Here is a 15,381-nt window from a genome sequence, read left to right as displayed (position 1 = left end):
GTGAAATGCTGATGTTGTGGTCGAAGGTCTTGTGTTATTGCAGTTCACTGGAATGAAGTGATGCTGAAGGACGATGGGTGACCAGGCTGTCACCCCCCCCCCCCCCCCCCCACATCCCCCCCACCCCCGTCCACAATCACTACCTGTAATAATATTAATTTAAAATTTTTAAAAAACTGGAGTACATCAGTGATAGTATAATTGGAGTAAAAAGAAGGAAGGAAATAAAATGCATTTTTATAATTTTGTTCACAGAATGAGCCAACAGTGCTGGTAAACTTTGAAATAAAAGAGTTTGCTGGAGAGATGATGTGCAGCATTTGTTATGAATGCAGTATTTAAAGGGTACCATCCATGCTTTCCAGCATGTATGCCCCTGGTTTAATGAGTTCCAATAAAATATAACTCTTAGGGATTATTTTTTTCTTATATGTATTTGTTACATTTCTTCTGTAGTAATACAACACTGCCTCATTTTATTTCTGTTATGACGGTTTACTCCAAAACCATGTTGCGATTTAACGAGTTGTTGCAGCATATTTGAAATGGCTTTGGTCATTGTGTTGAATTCTTCATGAGGGACAGGAAAACAAAATGCATGATTTTTTTATAGGAAAGCACGTCATTTGACCCCTGAAATAAGTGAGTGGTTCATGTTTCTCTGGTGCCAGTTTAAGTTTGTTGATTTCCTTACAGGCAGCATCTCTCACAAATGGAGAAACGAGACACAAATACGGACGGTCCTTTAGCTTTAGAGAACACGCAAAAAAAGTCGAACACAGGTGGCTTTGGTAATGACGCTTAAAGTATACGACAGGCTCCGCGAAGCACGAGTTAAACGTCATCAATTTGAGACAGGAAGTCAGAGAAGTGCGTCTTTAACCATAAACCTCTCTGGATTTAACAGCTAACTGTTTCGTACGGTTACGTATCAACGGTTACTTTTGCCAGAAGGTAATTACGGTTGTTTCACTACAAGGTAAGCAAATATGTGGACTTGAACATAGGAGAAACACTCAAACGGTTCGCCCGCTAGGTTAGCGAGCTATAGCACTGGAAAACTAAACGTTAGCTTAATAGCGATAGTAACATTAACATAACATTAAAAGCGGGTGAATGTTATGAATCGTCTTTAGCTTTTAGATAGTAGAACCACTACCCAGAAACAGTTAACGCGACTGGTTGCGTGGCGGATAGATTCTGAGTCGTAGTCTTGTTGCTGTAATGTTTAGTTACCTTAGCAACCCAGGTACCCTGAGTTATCTACCGATCCGCATCCGTGTCCATCTTTGGAAATATAGCTCATAACGAATAGCGCTCTTATGCCAGCGGCCATATCATCCTATACTCGTCTCTCGTATTAAAATTATGAAGCTAACCAGGGTTTGGTTTGGATATCTTCTGCGGAAACGAAGTTGCCGCTGGAAGAGGTGTTGTTGGCCGATAGGGGGCATGCTACCCACATGATCACCCCTTACATCACGACGACTTGCAGTTGCCACGCGCAGTTTACCTACTTGGCTAAAATGAAGATTTATTTATTATTTTATGTAAATGTGTGTGTTCTGTTGAATGACTGAAGATGGCAGTCAAGCAGTGTGAAATACTTTTAACCTAACCCGCAAAGCTTTTATTGTCAGCGTATTGGCAAACTAATGAAACTAGATTTAACCTCACGTCTCTTGCCATTCATAATTGCTGTGTCTGAATTCCGGCAGCTAGTTAAAAAGTGCAGAGTAGCGGTAAAGTGTCGCGATGCCAAATGAAAACGCTTATTTTTAAGCATTTTCTGTTGTGGGAGTGCTGAATGCATTGCCCTTAATCTACGCTGCATCAGAATGTCCCCTTACAGCCAAACATGAGGTGTTGCAGGTGTATGCTTTTCTTTGGAACAGGTCTTTTGGGATTCCTTTACCTTTGACTGTGCCTGTGGTTGCCATGGCAGCTGCAGGGGGACTGGGCGGGGCACTGTCCGCACGAGGAGGAGCCGGGGCCAGGCGGATGAAGTGGGCTCTGGAGTTGAGTCTGGGGAGCAGCAGGTTAGCACAACCCACACCCTAACTACACCCTAACCACACCCTAACAACATCCACACCCACACCCTAACAACATCCACACCTACACCCTAACCACACCCACACCTACACACTAACAACATTCACACCCACACCCGAACCACACCTACACCCTAACAACATCCACACCATAATCACACCCACACCATAACAACATCCACACCCACACCCGCTCCCTAATCACACCCTAACCCATACCCACACACTAACCACACCCACACCTACACCCTAAGCACACCCTAACAACATCCACACCCGAACCACACCTACACCCTAACAACATCTACACCCACACCTGCTCCCTAACCCAAACCCACACCTACATCCTAATCACACCTACACCCACACCCTAACCACATTCACACCCGCACCCTAACCACACCCACACCTACACCCACAGTACCTCGGCCTGCTCAACTGATCCTGGGTCAGTACTCAGAGGCCTGCTCAGCTGATCCTGGGTCAGTACTCAGGCCTGCTCAACTGATCCTGGGTCAGTACTCAGGCCTGCTCAGCTGATCCTGGGTCAGTACTCAGGCCTGCTCAGCTGATCCTGGGTCAGTACTCAGGCCTGCTCAGCTGATCCTGGGTCAGTACTCTCACAGGTTCTTTACGCTACAGGAATCGCGGGGACTCTCTGTACCCCGTGGGATATTTGGACAAGCCGGTTCCTGACACAAGTGTCCAGGAGACTGACAGAAATCTGGTGGAAAAGGTGAGTAAATTTTTTCTCTTCATTGTTCTGCTTCATCAAACTCTGTGGACAATATCCACATCATCTCTCCTGAGAGGGAATTGTAACAGTGTAAACTGCATTTCTTCTTGCCTGGTTTAACGCCCGTGTCTCCTCTCCCCCATTCTCTCTCACCACCGGTACTCTTTAAAAACATCTGCTCTTGCCGGATTTGTTATGACAACCAAAGATTTCACCAGTTGTGATTGTCTGAAAGCTTGCTACCAGGCAACTGCGTAAATTGCAGCTATTCAGATCACAGCTAAGCCCGTTTAATTAAGCTGGGCTGAGCATGTATAGCGCTAAGCCCGTTTAATTAAGCTGGACTGAGTATGTATAGCGCTAAGCCCGTTTAATTAAGCTGGACTGAGCATGTATAGCGCTAAGCCCATTTAATTAAGCTGGACTGAGCATGTATAGCGTTAAACCCGTTTAATTAAGCTGGACTGAGCATGTATAGCGTTAAACCCGTTTAATTAAGCTGGACTGAGCATGTATAGCGCTAAGCCCGTTTAATTAAGCTGGACTGAGCATGTAAACCTAGATTTTCTTTCTTTAGTAGCTAGCTTGCTTGTGAGTAGAATGGCTTCCAGGCCCAGTAGCAACACCCAGCCCCTACGTTTGTATTCAGTAGGCGTGGCAACTTGTGACTGCCGTTGTCTGACGCCCTCCTGTTTTAGTCCACGGTAAAGCCGGTATCTGGAGCAGTAGTTTGGGGCGATATCTCTGCACTCTCAGAGAGTTATCTGAGAGCCCATTTTAATCAGGAGGACAACTGCTCTTCTATGAATAAAAGAAAATCCTGCCATGGAATTCCCCTGTAACTGATATATTTATATGTGTAACATGCCTTTATCCCAGTGCCTGTCCTATGCCTTTTACCTCACAATGAAAAACAGCTCACAGCCTTCCTCTCTAACCCGCAGAGGTGCTGGGACGTCGCTCTGGGTCCCCTAAAGCAGATCCCCATGAACCTGTTCATTATGTACATGTCTGGCAACACCATCTCCATCTTCCCCATTATGATGGTGTGTATGATGGCCTGGAGGCCCATCCAGGCCCTGATGTCCATGTCTGCCAGTGAGTGTCCCCACAATGCACTGCTCTACAGCTCACACTTTACACATACAGCATATATACTACACCACAGCACACACTTTATACATACAGCATAAGGACGGAGCGTAGCACAGTGGGTAAGGAACTGGGCTTGTAACCGAAAGGTCGCAGGTTCGATTCCCGGGTAGGACACTGCCGTTGTACCCTTGAGCAAGGTACTTAACCGAAATTGCTTCAGTATATATCCAGCTGTATAAATGGATACAATGTAAAAAATGCTATGTAAAAGTTGTGTAAGTCGCTCTGGATAAGAGCGTCTGCTAAATGCCTGTAATGTAATGTAATGCATATATACTACACCACAGCACACACTTTATACATACAGCACATATACTACACCACATCACACACTTTACACATACAGCACATATACTACACCACATCACACACTTTACACATACAGCACATATACTACACCACATCACACACTTTACACATACAGCACATATACTACACTACAGCACACACAAACATGTGCGTTTTAAACATAATGTACTGTTACATATATTTACATCTAGCTAGCTGAATCATCAGTTTATGTAAGTCTACATCTTCAGCTTCTGCCAGTTTGTGAAGAAACAGAAAAACTTTTTCCTACCCAGACTCATTGATGTGTCTTTGTCTTTCTCAGCCTTTAAGCTATTGGAGAGCTCCAGTCAACAGTGGCTCCAGGGTCTGGTCTACCTCTTCGGAAACATTCTAGGGTCTGCATTGGCCATCTACAAATGTCAATCAATGGGGCTTCTACCCACTCACTCATCTGATTGGCTAGCATTCATTGAACCTGCCCAGGTGACTGGTTGTTTTGGGTTAATTGCACTGTGTTGATGGCCATTTACAGGAGCAAGTGGACTCCATCTTAAACTTTCCTCTGTTCCCTTACAGAGGATGGAGATCATGGGCGGAGGCATGGTGCTCTGAACAAGTGGCAGGACGAGACGCACACACACTCTCACACACACACAGACTCACACACGCGTGCACGCACACACACACACACTCACATACACACACATACACACAAACACTCACACACACACACGCGTGCACACGCACACGCACACACACTCACATACATACACACACACGCACACACACTCACACACACACACGCACACACACGCACACACACACACGCACACACACTCACGCACATACACACGCACCCACACACACTCACACACGCGTGCACGCACACACGTACACACACACACTCACATACATACACACACATACACACAAACACACACACACTCACATACATACACACACACGCACACACACTCACACACATACACACAAACACTCACACACACACTCACACACGCGTGCCCGCACACACGTACACACACACACTCACATACATACACACACATACACACAAACACTCACACACACACTCACACACGTGTGCCCGCACACACACACGCACGCACACACACACGCACACGCGCGCGCACACACACACACGGGGACATGCACATGCACACACACACACACACACACACACACACACACACACACGCACACGCGCGCGCACACACACACACGGGGACATGCACATGCACACACACACACACACACACACACACACACACACACAGGGACATGCACATGCACATGCACATGCACATGCACATGCAAGCTTAGTTCCTTTTGTCTCTGGGACCTGAGAGATAACGGCTGAGAGCTGCTGATGGTGTGAAACTGCTGCCCCCTAGTGGCTGTGTGTGAAACTGCTGTTCTCTTTGCAATTAAAGATGTTTGTGCTTTAGCACAGCCCTATTGTGTTGATTATACTTATGTGCACTGTGTCAATCAAAAGGGTTTTATGGGCGTGCACCTCTGCAGTTTAGTGCCCTTCTGTGCAGTTTAGTGCCCTTCTGTGGCTCTTTTGCAGTTTAGTGCCCTTCTGTGGCTCTTTTGCAGTTTAGTGCCCTTCTGTGGCTCTTGTGCAGTTTAGTGCCCTTCTGTGGCTCTTATGCAGTTTAGTGCCCTTCTGTGGCTCTTATGCAGTTTAGTGCCCTTCTGTGGCTCATGCAGTTTAGTGCCCTTCTGTGGCTCTTATGCAGTTTAGTGCCCTTCTGTGGCTCATGCAGTTTAGTGCCCTTCTGTGGCTCTTTTGCAGTTTAGTGCCCGTCTGTGCAGTTTAGTGCCCTTCTGTGCAGTTTAGTGCCCTTCTTGTGGCTCTTATGCAGTTTAGTGCCCTTCTGTGGCTCTTGTGCAGTTTAGTGCCCTTCTGTGGCTCTTGGAGAGGCCATAATTTCTACCTGGTTTTGCTGTGGGTGTGATTAGAGGGAAACATAAATCTACAGACTAAAGGGTGAGGTATTTTAATAAGGGAAAATACATTTACAAAAATCTATAATGTATTCCCCATTTTAAAAGATGCATTTTTATTTGTACAAGCAATCACAGTCCAAGTGTAGAATCCTATACGTGCAATAGCTGCTGTCGTGACTTCAGCAATATATGAATGTCCTCTGTCAGTAACTAATGGTGTTCTTCATTCTAATACTAATATGGTGTTCATTCAGTATCCACCAAAGAGAAGAATGATCAAACCGCAGGTGACAAAGTATACAAACTGTTGCAGTGCTGCTTCTGTCCATCGGGGGCGCTGTGCTGTGGGCCTCGGCCCCAGGTGTAGGCAGGTAGGCACGCAGCTGGAATGTTCTTGCGACATTTCACCTGTTCCGCAACACGGGATACACCTTCACCCTCAGGAATTCTGACAGGAATGATAGCTTTCCCCCAGCCTGTCAGACAGGCTGTGCATGTATGGTCAGCAGGATTAAGTAAGAGCCACTGTTTACACAGTTTGCATGTGAACCGCAGTACTGAGCCAGAACCCCCATTCAGATGCTGAATATCAGTTCTGAACAAAGTGTGTCCTCTACAGCCAGTCAGAGCCTGCATCTCACAGATCATTACTGACTTTCCACTTTATTAAAGCATCTGAACCCCCACAATGCACCCGCGGATCTCCTGTATGGAGAGCAGGTGGGTCGGTGGGGGCTGATGTGTAAATATAAATAAAAACATTACACTCTTCACACAAATTGTCCGTCAACTGGTAAAGTCAAATCGGCAGCCATTAAGCGTACTGTTGCCGTGGCTTGGAATTCCGGCTCCGCCTCCGGTGATCAGCGCAATTGCGTCGCAGGTGTCCCTCAAGCAATCTGCTTAATAAACGTTAATGATTTATTACCTCAGACACGACGAGAGAACTAACAGCGGAGCCGACGCAGGGCGAGTGCCAAATCACAGATACAGGAAAGTAGCGTCCCGCTCGCCGCCGGCCTGTGTGCATAAACGCGTGCAGTTTAGGCATACCGTTCACACAACCCACTCCTAACATTTGACCAAGACCTGACGCCGTCCAGCTTTTCAAAAACCGAAACCCTATGAGCACCAGCGTCAGGCATAAATTAAACACTCGAGCGACATCACATTCAACATTCACATCAACGAATCTAACACGACGACCCACAAACTGGCAAAAACGTTGATGGTGGATTAAGTTAGGAAAAGTTATGCTTGTGTAGCCTAATAGAATCAAAAAGCAAATTACCAATAGGGGAAACAAAGTGTCCCTCGTCTTTACTTGTTAAACCATCCGGACCGGTACACCAAGTTTTAACCACTCAAAACATTTCATTAGTCACAGAGTGAGACAGCATGAATGTATGTACAGGTTAAGGATGTGATTGCCACAACCGGTCAGACCTGCAAACTGTGAGTGGGCGTGGGGGCTCAGGCACGGCGATAAAGAGTTGCCTTTACACAACTTTGTTGTCATATTGCAATGTGAGGGACTCCGATCTGAGAGCAGAACCCGTTGGGAACAATCCTGCTATAGCAGTTTGAACACGCGCATTGTTTTATAAGACTGGTATGAGACGGATACGACAGAACATTTTCTTAGTTTGTGCCATTTTATGTGATTGCGGTTCGTATTGTTTTTGTTTAACCTGTTATACAGTTGGCAAGTGTGCTTCCATCTTCGTATAAAAATCGGAAAGATAACAAGTACGACATAGGCTAAGTCTATATTTTAAAGTAGGCCTATTATTTTAAGTCGTCGTTTAACTGTAAAAACGTTCATAGTAGGGAACACTGTATAGCCAACACAGCGGCACAAATTCGAGAGAGTTTAAGTACCTCCTGGTCGTCTGGTCAACATTTGGAGCGTCGCTATGGAGATGCGTGACAGACAGGACCTGACGCGGAGATATCCTCACCCGTTCGTGCACGAGCTGCAGCTGACCACCGCGCAGAAAGTCCGGGTAAGAACCTCAAGCAGCTGCACGACTGTTTGTGCTACACAAGGGAATTTAAGGCACACCTTTGAAAGGCACGCCAGGTGGTATTGCTGTGCCTAATGTACACATTCGCCTTTGTTCATGCATGGTTTACGATGAGTGAAACCTTCCGTTATTCGTTGAGCACTCACTTGTGTTTGATATGTGCTTGGATGGAATTTTAATTTGAAACTTTAGACCATGCAGCTGTCCAGGGGTTAGCAGGGAATAGGTCCTTACAGCAGTCTATTTCTTTAGAAGCAGCTGGCAGAATATTCACATTTGTTTATAATAGTGTGTGTGTGTATGTGTGTGTCCATCTGTGTCCGTGTGGTATGTGTAGTATGTGAATGAGATTGTGTATGAGAAGGAATGAGAGAATGTGAGAGAGACTCCAGCGTTCAGTGAGTGTGATGCTGTGTTTGTCCACAGGCGGCAGTGTTGGGTACAGTGCTGTTCCCTCTGCGTGTGGGACTGGCGGCGCTCTTCTTCCTGATCATGTGGCCGATCGCTCGCCTGCGATTCGCCGGGCTGTCGGAGGAGGAGCGGGCACAGCCGATCCAGGGGTGGCGGCGCTGGCTGCTCCACACGCCAGTCCTCCTGCTCAGCCGTGCGGTCTTTTTCTCTCTGGGCTTCCTGTGGGTCAGGGTCAAAGGTCGGCAGGCGGCTCCGGAGGAAGCGCCCCTGCTGGCCGTCGGGCCTCACAGCAGCTTCCTGGACATCCTGGTGGTGTTGCCCACCGGCCTGCCCACGGTGGTGTCCCGCTCGGAGAACGCCACGCTGCCCGTCATCGGGGGTAAGACCAGGGAGGGAGAGAGGGAGAGAGAGAGAGAGAGGGGAGGGAGGGACAGAAGAAGGGAGGGAGGGAGCAGTATGAAAGGATGGAGCGTGAGCTGAAGCAAGGGAAGTAGTGAAGGGCTGAGTGAATTTGGGAACATCAGAAAGCAAAAAGAGAAATTAATGATTAAAAAGAGTGAAACTAACCCTCTTCTCTCCCTCTCCCCCCCCCTCGCCCCCTCTCCCTCTCTCGCCCCCCTCTCCCCCCACCTCTCCCTCTGTGTCAGCTCTGCTGGAGTTTAACCAGTCTCTGCTGGTACGCAGAACAGATCCAGACTCCAGGAGGCAGTGTGCTGCTCAACTTAGAGAGAGACTCACATCCAACGGCCGCTGGCCTCAGGTAGGGCTGCTCGAGTGTCGGGCTTCAGGTAGGGCTGCTCGAGTGTCGGGGTTCAGGTAGGGCTGCTCGAGCGTTGGGGTTCAGGTAGGGCTGCTCGAGCGTCGGGGTTCAGATAGGGCTGCTCGAGCGTTTGCTCGAGTGTCGGGGTTCAGGTAGGGCTGCTCGAGCGTTTGCTCGAGCGTTGGGGTTCAGGTAGGGCTGCTCGAGTGTCGGGGTTCAGGTAGGGCTGCTCGAGTGTCGGGGTTCAGGTAGGGCTGCTCGAGCGTCGGGGTTCAGGTAGGGCTGCTCGAGCGTCGGGGTTCAGATAGGGCTGCTCGAGCGTTGGGGTTCAGGTAGGGCTGCTCGAGCGTCGGGGTTCAGATAGGGCTGCTTGAGCGTCGGGGTTCAGGTAGGGCTGCTCGAGTGTCGGGGTTCAGGTAGGGCTGCTCGAGTGTCGGGGTTCAGGTAGGGCTGCTCGAGCGTCGGGCCTCAGGTAGGGCTGCTCGAGTGTCGGGGTTCAGGTAGGGCTGCTCGAGCGTCGGGGTTCAGGTAGGGCTGCTCGAGCGTCGGGGTTCAGGTAGGGCTGCTCGAGCGTTGGGGTTCAGTTTTTGTCACTCAAAATTCTTAGGGTACAATATTAATTAACCTTTTGACTTAATGAATCCATACAAATGCCAACTTGCTGTAATTAAATGATTTTTATATTTCTCTGTTCAATCTCTGTTCTACTGCATTAAATGGTGAATGGTGACGGAGTGTAGCACAGTGGGTAAGGAACTGGGCTTGTAACCAAAAGGTCGCAGGTTCGATTCCCGGGTAGGACACTGCCGTTGTACCCTTGAGCAAGGTACTTAACCGAAATTGCTTCAGTATATATCCAGCTGTATAAATGGATACAATGTAAAAATGCTATGTAAAAAAAAAAAAAAAAGTTGTGTAAGTCGCTCTGGATAAGAGCGTCTGCTAAATGCCTGTAATGTAATGTAATGAATGTTAATGCAGTAGAATCCACTGAATTGTATGACGGATTATGGCATAATTTGGGTATTTGCATAGAATTGCCAAATCCTGAACCATTTCCCATTCATCCCATTATAAAGAGATTTCATATTTGCATAAACCATTAGTACATATTTCAGGTATTTTTATTTATGTCCAATTATATTGCATAATGATCTGTAAATATATGTTAAAAATTGGCAGATGTGGCATAAATAAACCAGCGATTGCCCTCTAAAGACACAAATCCGCAGAGGTTTGCTATGATAGGCTGTTTCCGTTAAATCACGTCGATACTGGATGCCACAGTGGTGCCCGCAGTCATCAGCAGTGTTTTATGCTATTAAGTGGATTCTGCTGTAGTTCATTTAGCGTGTCTTATGTTGCACGTAAACTTGAAAGCAGTTAAATCCTTAAAAACTTGAAATGTAGTATCATTCACAACGATTCACGATTCTCATTCGTACCAATAAATTCACTGACCATTTCTAATCGTTTTACTATTAGTTTTTATTTTATTTTATGTGAGATTTCTCCTATAGGCAGATTGAAAAAACACTTAGGCGGACCACCTAAGTCATTTCAATGCAGGAAAAACCCTGGCTGCTCGACCAATGGGGTTCAGACGGTATGCCCAGGCAGAGGGTCATGTGACATCTCTCTTTCTGTGTCTGTCAGATGCTCATATTCCCAGAAGGCACCACTACTAATGGTACAGCGCTCATCAAGTACAAACCTGGTGAGTGTCCACAGGGGGCTGTGCGTGTGTGTGTGTGTGTGAGTGTGAGTGTGAGTGTGCGTGTGCGTGTGAGTGTCCACAGGGGGCTGTGAGTGAGTGTGAGTGTGTGTGTGAGTGAGTGTGAGTGTCCACAGGGGGCTGTGCATGTGAGTGTGAGTGTGCGTGTGTGAGTGTGAGTGTGAATGTGCATGTGTGCGTGTGAGTGTGTGTGTGTGGTGTGTGTGAGCGTGAGTGTGCGTGTGAATGTGTGGTGTGAGTGTGTGTGTGTGTGAGAGAGAGAATGTGTCTTTAACAGGGTCTGACTGTTTCAGGGGCGTTCATGGCAGGAGTGGCAGTTCAACCTGTATTACTACACTACCCCAATAAACTGGTGAGTCAAACATGCACACACACACACACTCACACACATTCACACATGCACACACATGCACACACCCACCAACACTCACTCACACACATACATACATACACACACACATACACACACACTCACACACACATACACACACACACACACACTCTCTCACACACACACACACACACACACACACACTCTCACACACTCACACACACACTCTCACACACACACACACACACACACACACACTCTCACACACGAACACACACACTCACGCACTCACACACACAGTCTAATGGGCCTCCCTGCCTCTGCCACAGGACACAGTACGCTGGACTTGGAAAGGGACCAGCTGGTAAGCATCACCGTGGTTACAGGTTGCAGTACTACTGCACTACTGTGGTTGCTGGTACTATGGTAACAGTCAGTATTGTCATGTGGTACAAGATGGCTGTTTTCTCTGGCTGCAGGGTGCAGGCACTGTGGTACACCACCTCTCAGCTGTACACCAATATTACTGTAGAGGTAAGGCCCTTTTCTCTCCATCTCTGTCTTTCTCTTCCACTTTCTCTCTCTTTCCATGTCTAGTTTTCTGTTTTTCTTTATTCTTTGCTTCCGGTGTCTGTCCCCCCCACTTTGTCTGTCTTATTCATTCCCACGTTCTGTATCAGTATTATGAATGGAGCCTCATCCACATGTCCTCTTCTCTGATTGCCTGCAGTACCTGCCAGTCTATACTCCCTCCCAGGAAGAGAGAGCTGACCCCGCCCTCTACGCTGAAAATGTGCAGAAGCTCATGGCCCAGTGAGTAGCAATGACATAACTGTTCCCAGATCAGCCATATGAGTCTGTGTCCCTGACTGTTCCCAGTTCAGTCATATGATTCTGCATTCTGTGTGTGTGTGTGCGTGCATGCATGCGTGTGTGTGTGTGTGTGTGTGTGTTTGTGTTTCAGGGCTCTAGGGATCCCTGCCACAGATTATGTGGTGGAGAGCCAGGTGCCAGTGAGGAAGCTGGGCTGTCTGTCCCTCCCCACAGAACCACCTGCAAGAAACGCTCTGCGCCTACTGCAGCATGCTGGGTAAGAGAGAGAGAGAGAGACTACTGCAGCATGCTGGGTAAGAGAGAGAGAGAGAGAGAGAGACTACTGCAGCATGCTGGGTGAGCGAGAGAGAGCGAGAAAGAGAGAGCGACTACTGCAGCATGCTGGGTAAGAGAGAGAGAGAGAGAGAGAGACTACTGCAGCATGCTGGGAGAGAGAGAGAGAGAGAGACTACTGCAGCATGCTGGGTAAGAGAGAGGAGAGACTACTGCAGCATGCTGGGAGAGAGGGAGAGAGAGAGACTACTGCAGCATGCTGGGTAAGAGAGAGAGAGAGAGAGAGACTACTGCAGCATGCTGGGTAAGAGAGAGAGAGAGAAAGAGAGAGAGACTACTGCAGCATGCTGAGAGACAGAGCGTGTGTATGTATCTGTGTATTATGTCTCTGTATGGGCACGTTTGCTAATTTTACCCTCTCCCTCTCTCAGTGTATCAGATATGGTGGGCATTTTGAATGTGATGATTGACAGGAGTCAGTCAGGCCAGGATGGGTTGATACATTCAGATCAATTGACCTCACTGCTGGGACTGACGGACACTCAGACAGCCACACAGATCTGTGCCCTGTACTCCAAGGTACCCCCCCGATCTACTGTCACACTGAGCGTTACTATGTGTGTGTGTGTGTGTGTGAGCGTGTGTTCTTGTGTGTTACTGTGTGTGTGTGTGTCTGTGTGCGTGACTCTGTGTGTTTGTGTTTCAGGGGGAGCATGTAGAACTGAGGCGGTTGGCAGTGGGTTTGGCTGCTGCCTCAGGGCTGCTGCATGTGGGCTCTCTGATTGACACGGCCTTCACTGTGAGTACTGCCATCAACAGCCATCTGTACACACTGCAGTGCTTCATAACCTCTCTAATGCGTGTGTGCATGCATGCGTGTGTATAATGTGTGCGTGTGCATGCGTGTGTATAATGTGTGCGTGTGTGTGCATGCATGCGTGTGTATAATTTGTGCGTGTGTGTTTACATGCATGCATGTGTATAATTTGTGCGTGTGTGTGTGCATGCCTGTGTATAATGTGTGTGTGTGTGCGCGTGTGCATGCATGCGTGTGTATAATGTGTGTGTGTGTGTGCGCGTGTGCATGCATGCGTGTGTATAATGTGTGTGTGTGTGTGCGCGTGTGCATGCATGCGTGTGTATAATGTGTGTGTGTGTGTGCGCGTGTGCATGCATGCGTGTGTATAATGTGTGTGTGTGTGTGCGCGTGTGCATGCATGCGTGTGTATAATGTGTGTGTGTGTGTGCGCGTGTGCATGCATGCGGGTGTATAATGTGTGTGTGTGTGCGCGTGTGCATGCATGCGGGTGTATAATGTGTGTGTGTGTGCGCGTGTGCATGCATGCGTGTGTATAATGTGTGTGTGTGTGCGCGTGTGCATGCATGCGTGTGTATAATGTGTGTGTGTGTGTGTATGTATAATGTGTGCATGCATGCGTGTGTATAATGTGTGTGTGTGTGTGTGTGTGGATTACAGCTCCATGATGGAGGCAGTAAAGGCAGTCTTACTGCAGTAGAGTTTGGAGACCTGCTGGGGGCGCTGGTGGGCTGCGCTCAGCCTCATTATGCTCAGCTGTACAAAGAGATGTCCAGCAGGAGGCAGCCGACCCGCGGTGAGCACTGCATGCATATTATGGGATGTTATGTGTAGACTGCAGCAGGAGGCTCACTGGAGCATTCACATTCAGATCCCCTCCCTCCAGAACCCCTAGTCCCTCCAAATCCCAAACTCCCTCCAAAACCCAGCTCCCTCCAAAACCCCAACTCCCTCCAAAACCCAACTTCGTCCAAAACCCAACTCCCTCCAAAACCCAACTCCCTCCACTGGCAATTCGGGAAAAACATGGCCTAATGTGAAACCCTGGATTTGTGTAGTAATTAGATGCATGTGGCAGGGAGGAAACAGTGGAAAGGGGTCTTATGTAAAATACATTTTGTGTGATTGGGTCCGAATATGGGGGGAACCCTTTTGGTTCTAAAGGCCAACCAGACATTTCGCTGCATACAGCTCACATTTGGAGGTTTGGCTGACTGATAAAAGTGAGAATTCTTATGAATATTAATTAAGAGGTGTGGCCATAGACAGTACTATGGCAAAGATGGACAAGATGAACAACTAACAAGACACCCAAGTAATGATGGACATGCTGTAAGTGCAGACCAGGTCTGAAAGCTGTAGTCAGACTGTAGTTTGTTGTCTCAGAAGTAAGCAAGCAAGCTAGCTCATCAGTCTGCCAGTTTGTCTTATGAAGAATAAACAAAATCATCTTTTTTTCAGTTTAGGAAAGTAACTTTCCTAAACAAATGAACAGACTTCCGAAATATAAAAAAGCGCCATGTAGACTGGGGTTTCTGCCCTTAAGGGATTTTTCATAAATTGGCTTATTGCTACATTTGCATTTTCATCATATTTTTACGCATACGAGTGCGTCAGGGATACTAGAAAAAACTTGCAAAAAGCCAAAGAATGCATTTGGCTCATGACCAGAATAGCTCACTTTTAACAAGGCTGGCAAAAAATCCCACTGACTCAGAGCAGAATAATAGCTACTTCCTGTGCATTATGCTGTAGTTTGAACAGAAACTATAGGAAGTTGCATCTCTCAGTCACCTCTTCCTCTCTGACTGGCACACATGAATATTAATGTTACCAAACAGGACCTCCTGTAGTTAAGAAGCAGAGAGGACAGAAAAATCTCAGGAGTTGAGTATCTAGTGCATCTGTAGACTCTGTGCTACTGCAGGAGCCGAGTATCTGGTGCATCTGTAGACTCTGTGGTACTGCAGGAGCCGAGTATCT

At 47.6% G+C, this 15,381-nt stretch overlaps 2 protein-coding genes across 3 annotated transcripts in view; both read left to right on the top strand.

The window, feature by feature from the left end:
• Positions 1-778: 778 nt before the first annotated feature.
• Positions 779-4,936, top strand: LOC118231253 (ER membrane protein complex subunit 4-like). Of its 2 annotated transcripts, none has more exons than XM_035424904.1 (6): positions 779-954; positions 1,896-2,039; positions 2,697-2,790; positions 3,735-3,888; positions 4,559-4,719; positions 4,813-4,936. In XM_035424904.1, the coding sequence occupies exons 2-6, from the start codon at positions 1,939-1,941 to the stop codon at positions 4,846-4,848; spliced, it is 546 nt and encodes a 181-aa protein (XP_035280795.1). In that variant the 5' UTR covers positions 779-954; positions 1,896-1,938; the 3' UTR covers positions 4,849-4,936. The 2 variants fall into 2 exon arrangements, with proteins under 2 accessions (XP_035280795.1, XP_035280794.1); XM_035424903.1 differs by having other exon boundaries at positions 786-979.
• Positions 4,937-6,186: 1,250 nt separating this feature from the next.
• The window catches only part of lpcat4 (lysophosphatidylcholine acyltransferase 4), a 9,904-nt gene continuing 709 nt past the window's right edge, over positions 6,187-15,381 (top strand). The window contains exons 1-12 of the mRNA XM_035426125.1: positions 6,187-8,216; positions 8,664-9,027; positions 9,296-9,408; positions 11,065-11,125; positions 11,437-11,495; positions 11,804-11,838; positions 11,954-12,008; positions 12,205-12,287; positions 12,439-12,564; positions 13,013-13,160; positions 13,288-13,380; positions 14,059-14,194. Of these exons, the coding sequence (XP_035282016.1) occupies positions 8,127-8,216; positions 8,664-9,027; positions 9,296-9,408; positions 11,065-11,125; positions 11,437-11,495; positions 11,804-11,838; positions 11,954-12,008; positions 12,205-12,287; positions 12,439-12,564; positions 13,013-13,160; positions 13,288-13,380; positions 14,059-14,194 (1,363 nt within the window). The 5' untranslated portion in view covers positions 6,187-8,126. The remainder of the gene's footprint in view (positions 8,217-8,663; positions 9,028-9,295; positions 9,409-11,064; positions 11,126-11,436; positions 11,496-11,803; positions 11,839-11,953; positions 12,009-12,204; positions 12,288-12,438; positions 12,565-13,012; positions 13,161-13,287; positions 13,381-14,058; positions 14,195-15,381) is intronic.

The sequence above is a fragment of the Anguilla anguilla genome, chromosome 7, assembly GCF_013347855.1.
Source record: "Anguilla anguilla isolate fAngAng1 chromosome 7, fAngAng1.pri, whole genome shotgun sequence".
In the NCBI taxonomy this organism is placed as follows: Eukaryota; Metazoa; Chordata; class Actinopteri; order Anguilliformes; family Anguillidae; genus Anguilla; species Anguilla anguilla.
This window is presented reverse-complemented; position numbering and strand designations above follow the sequence as displayed.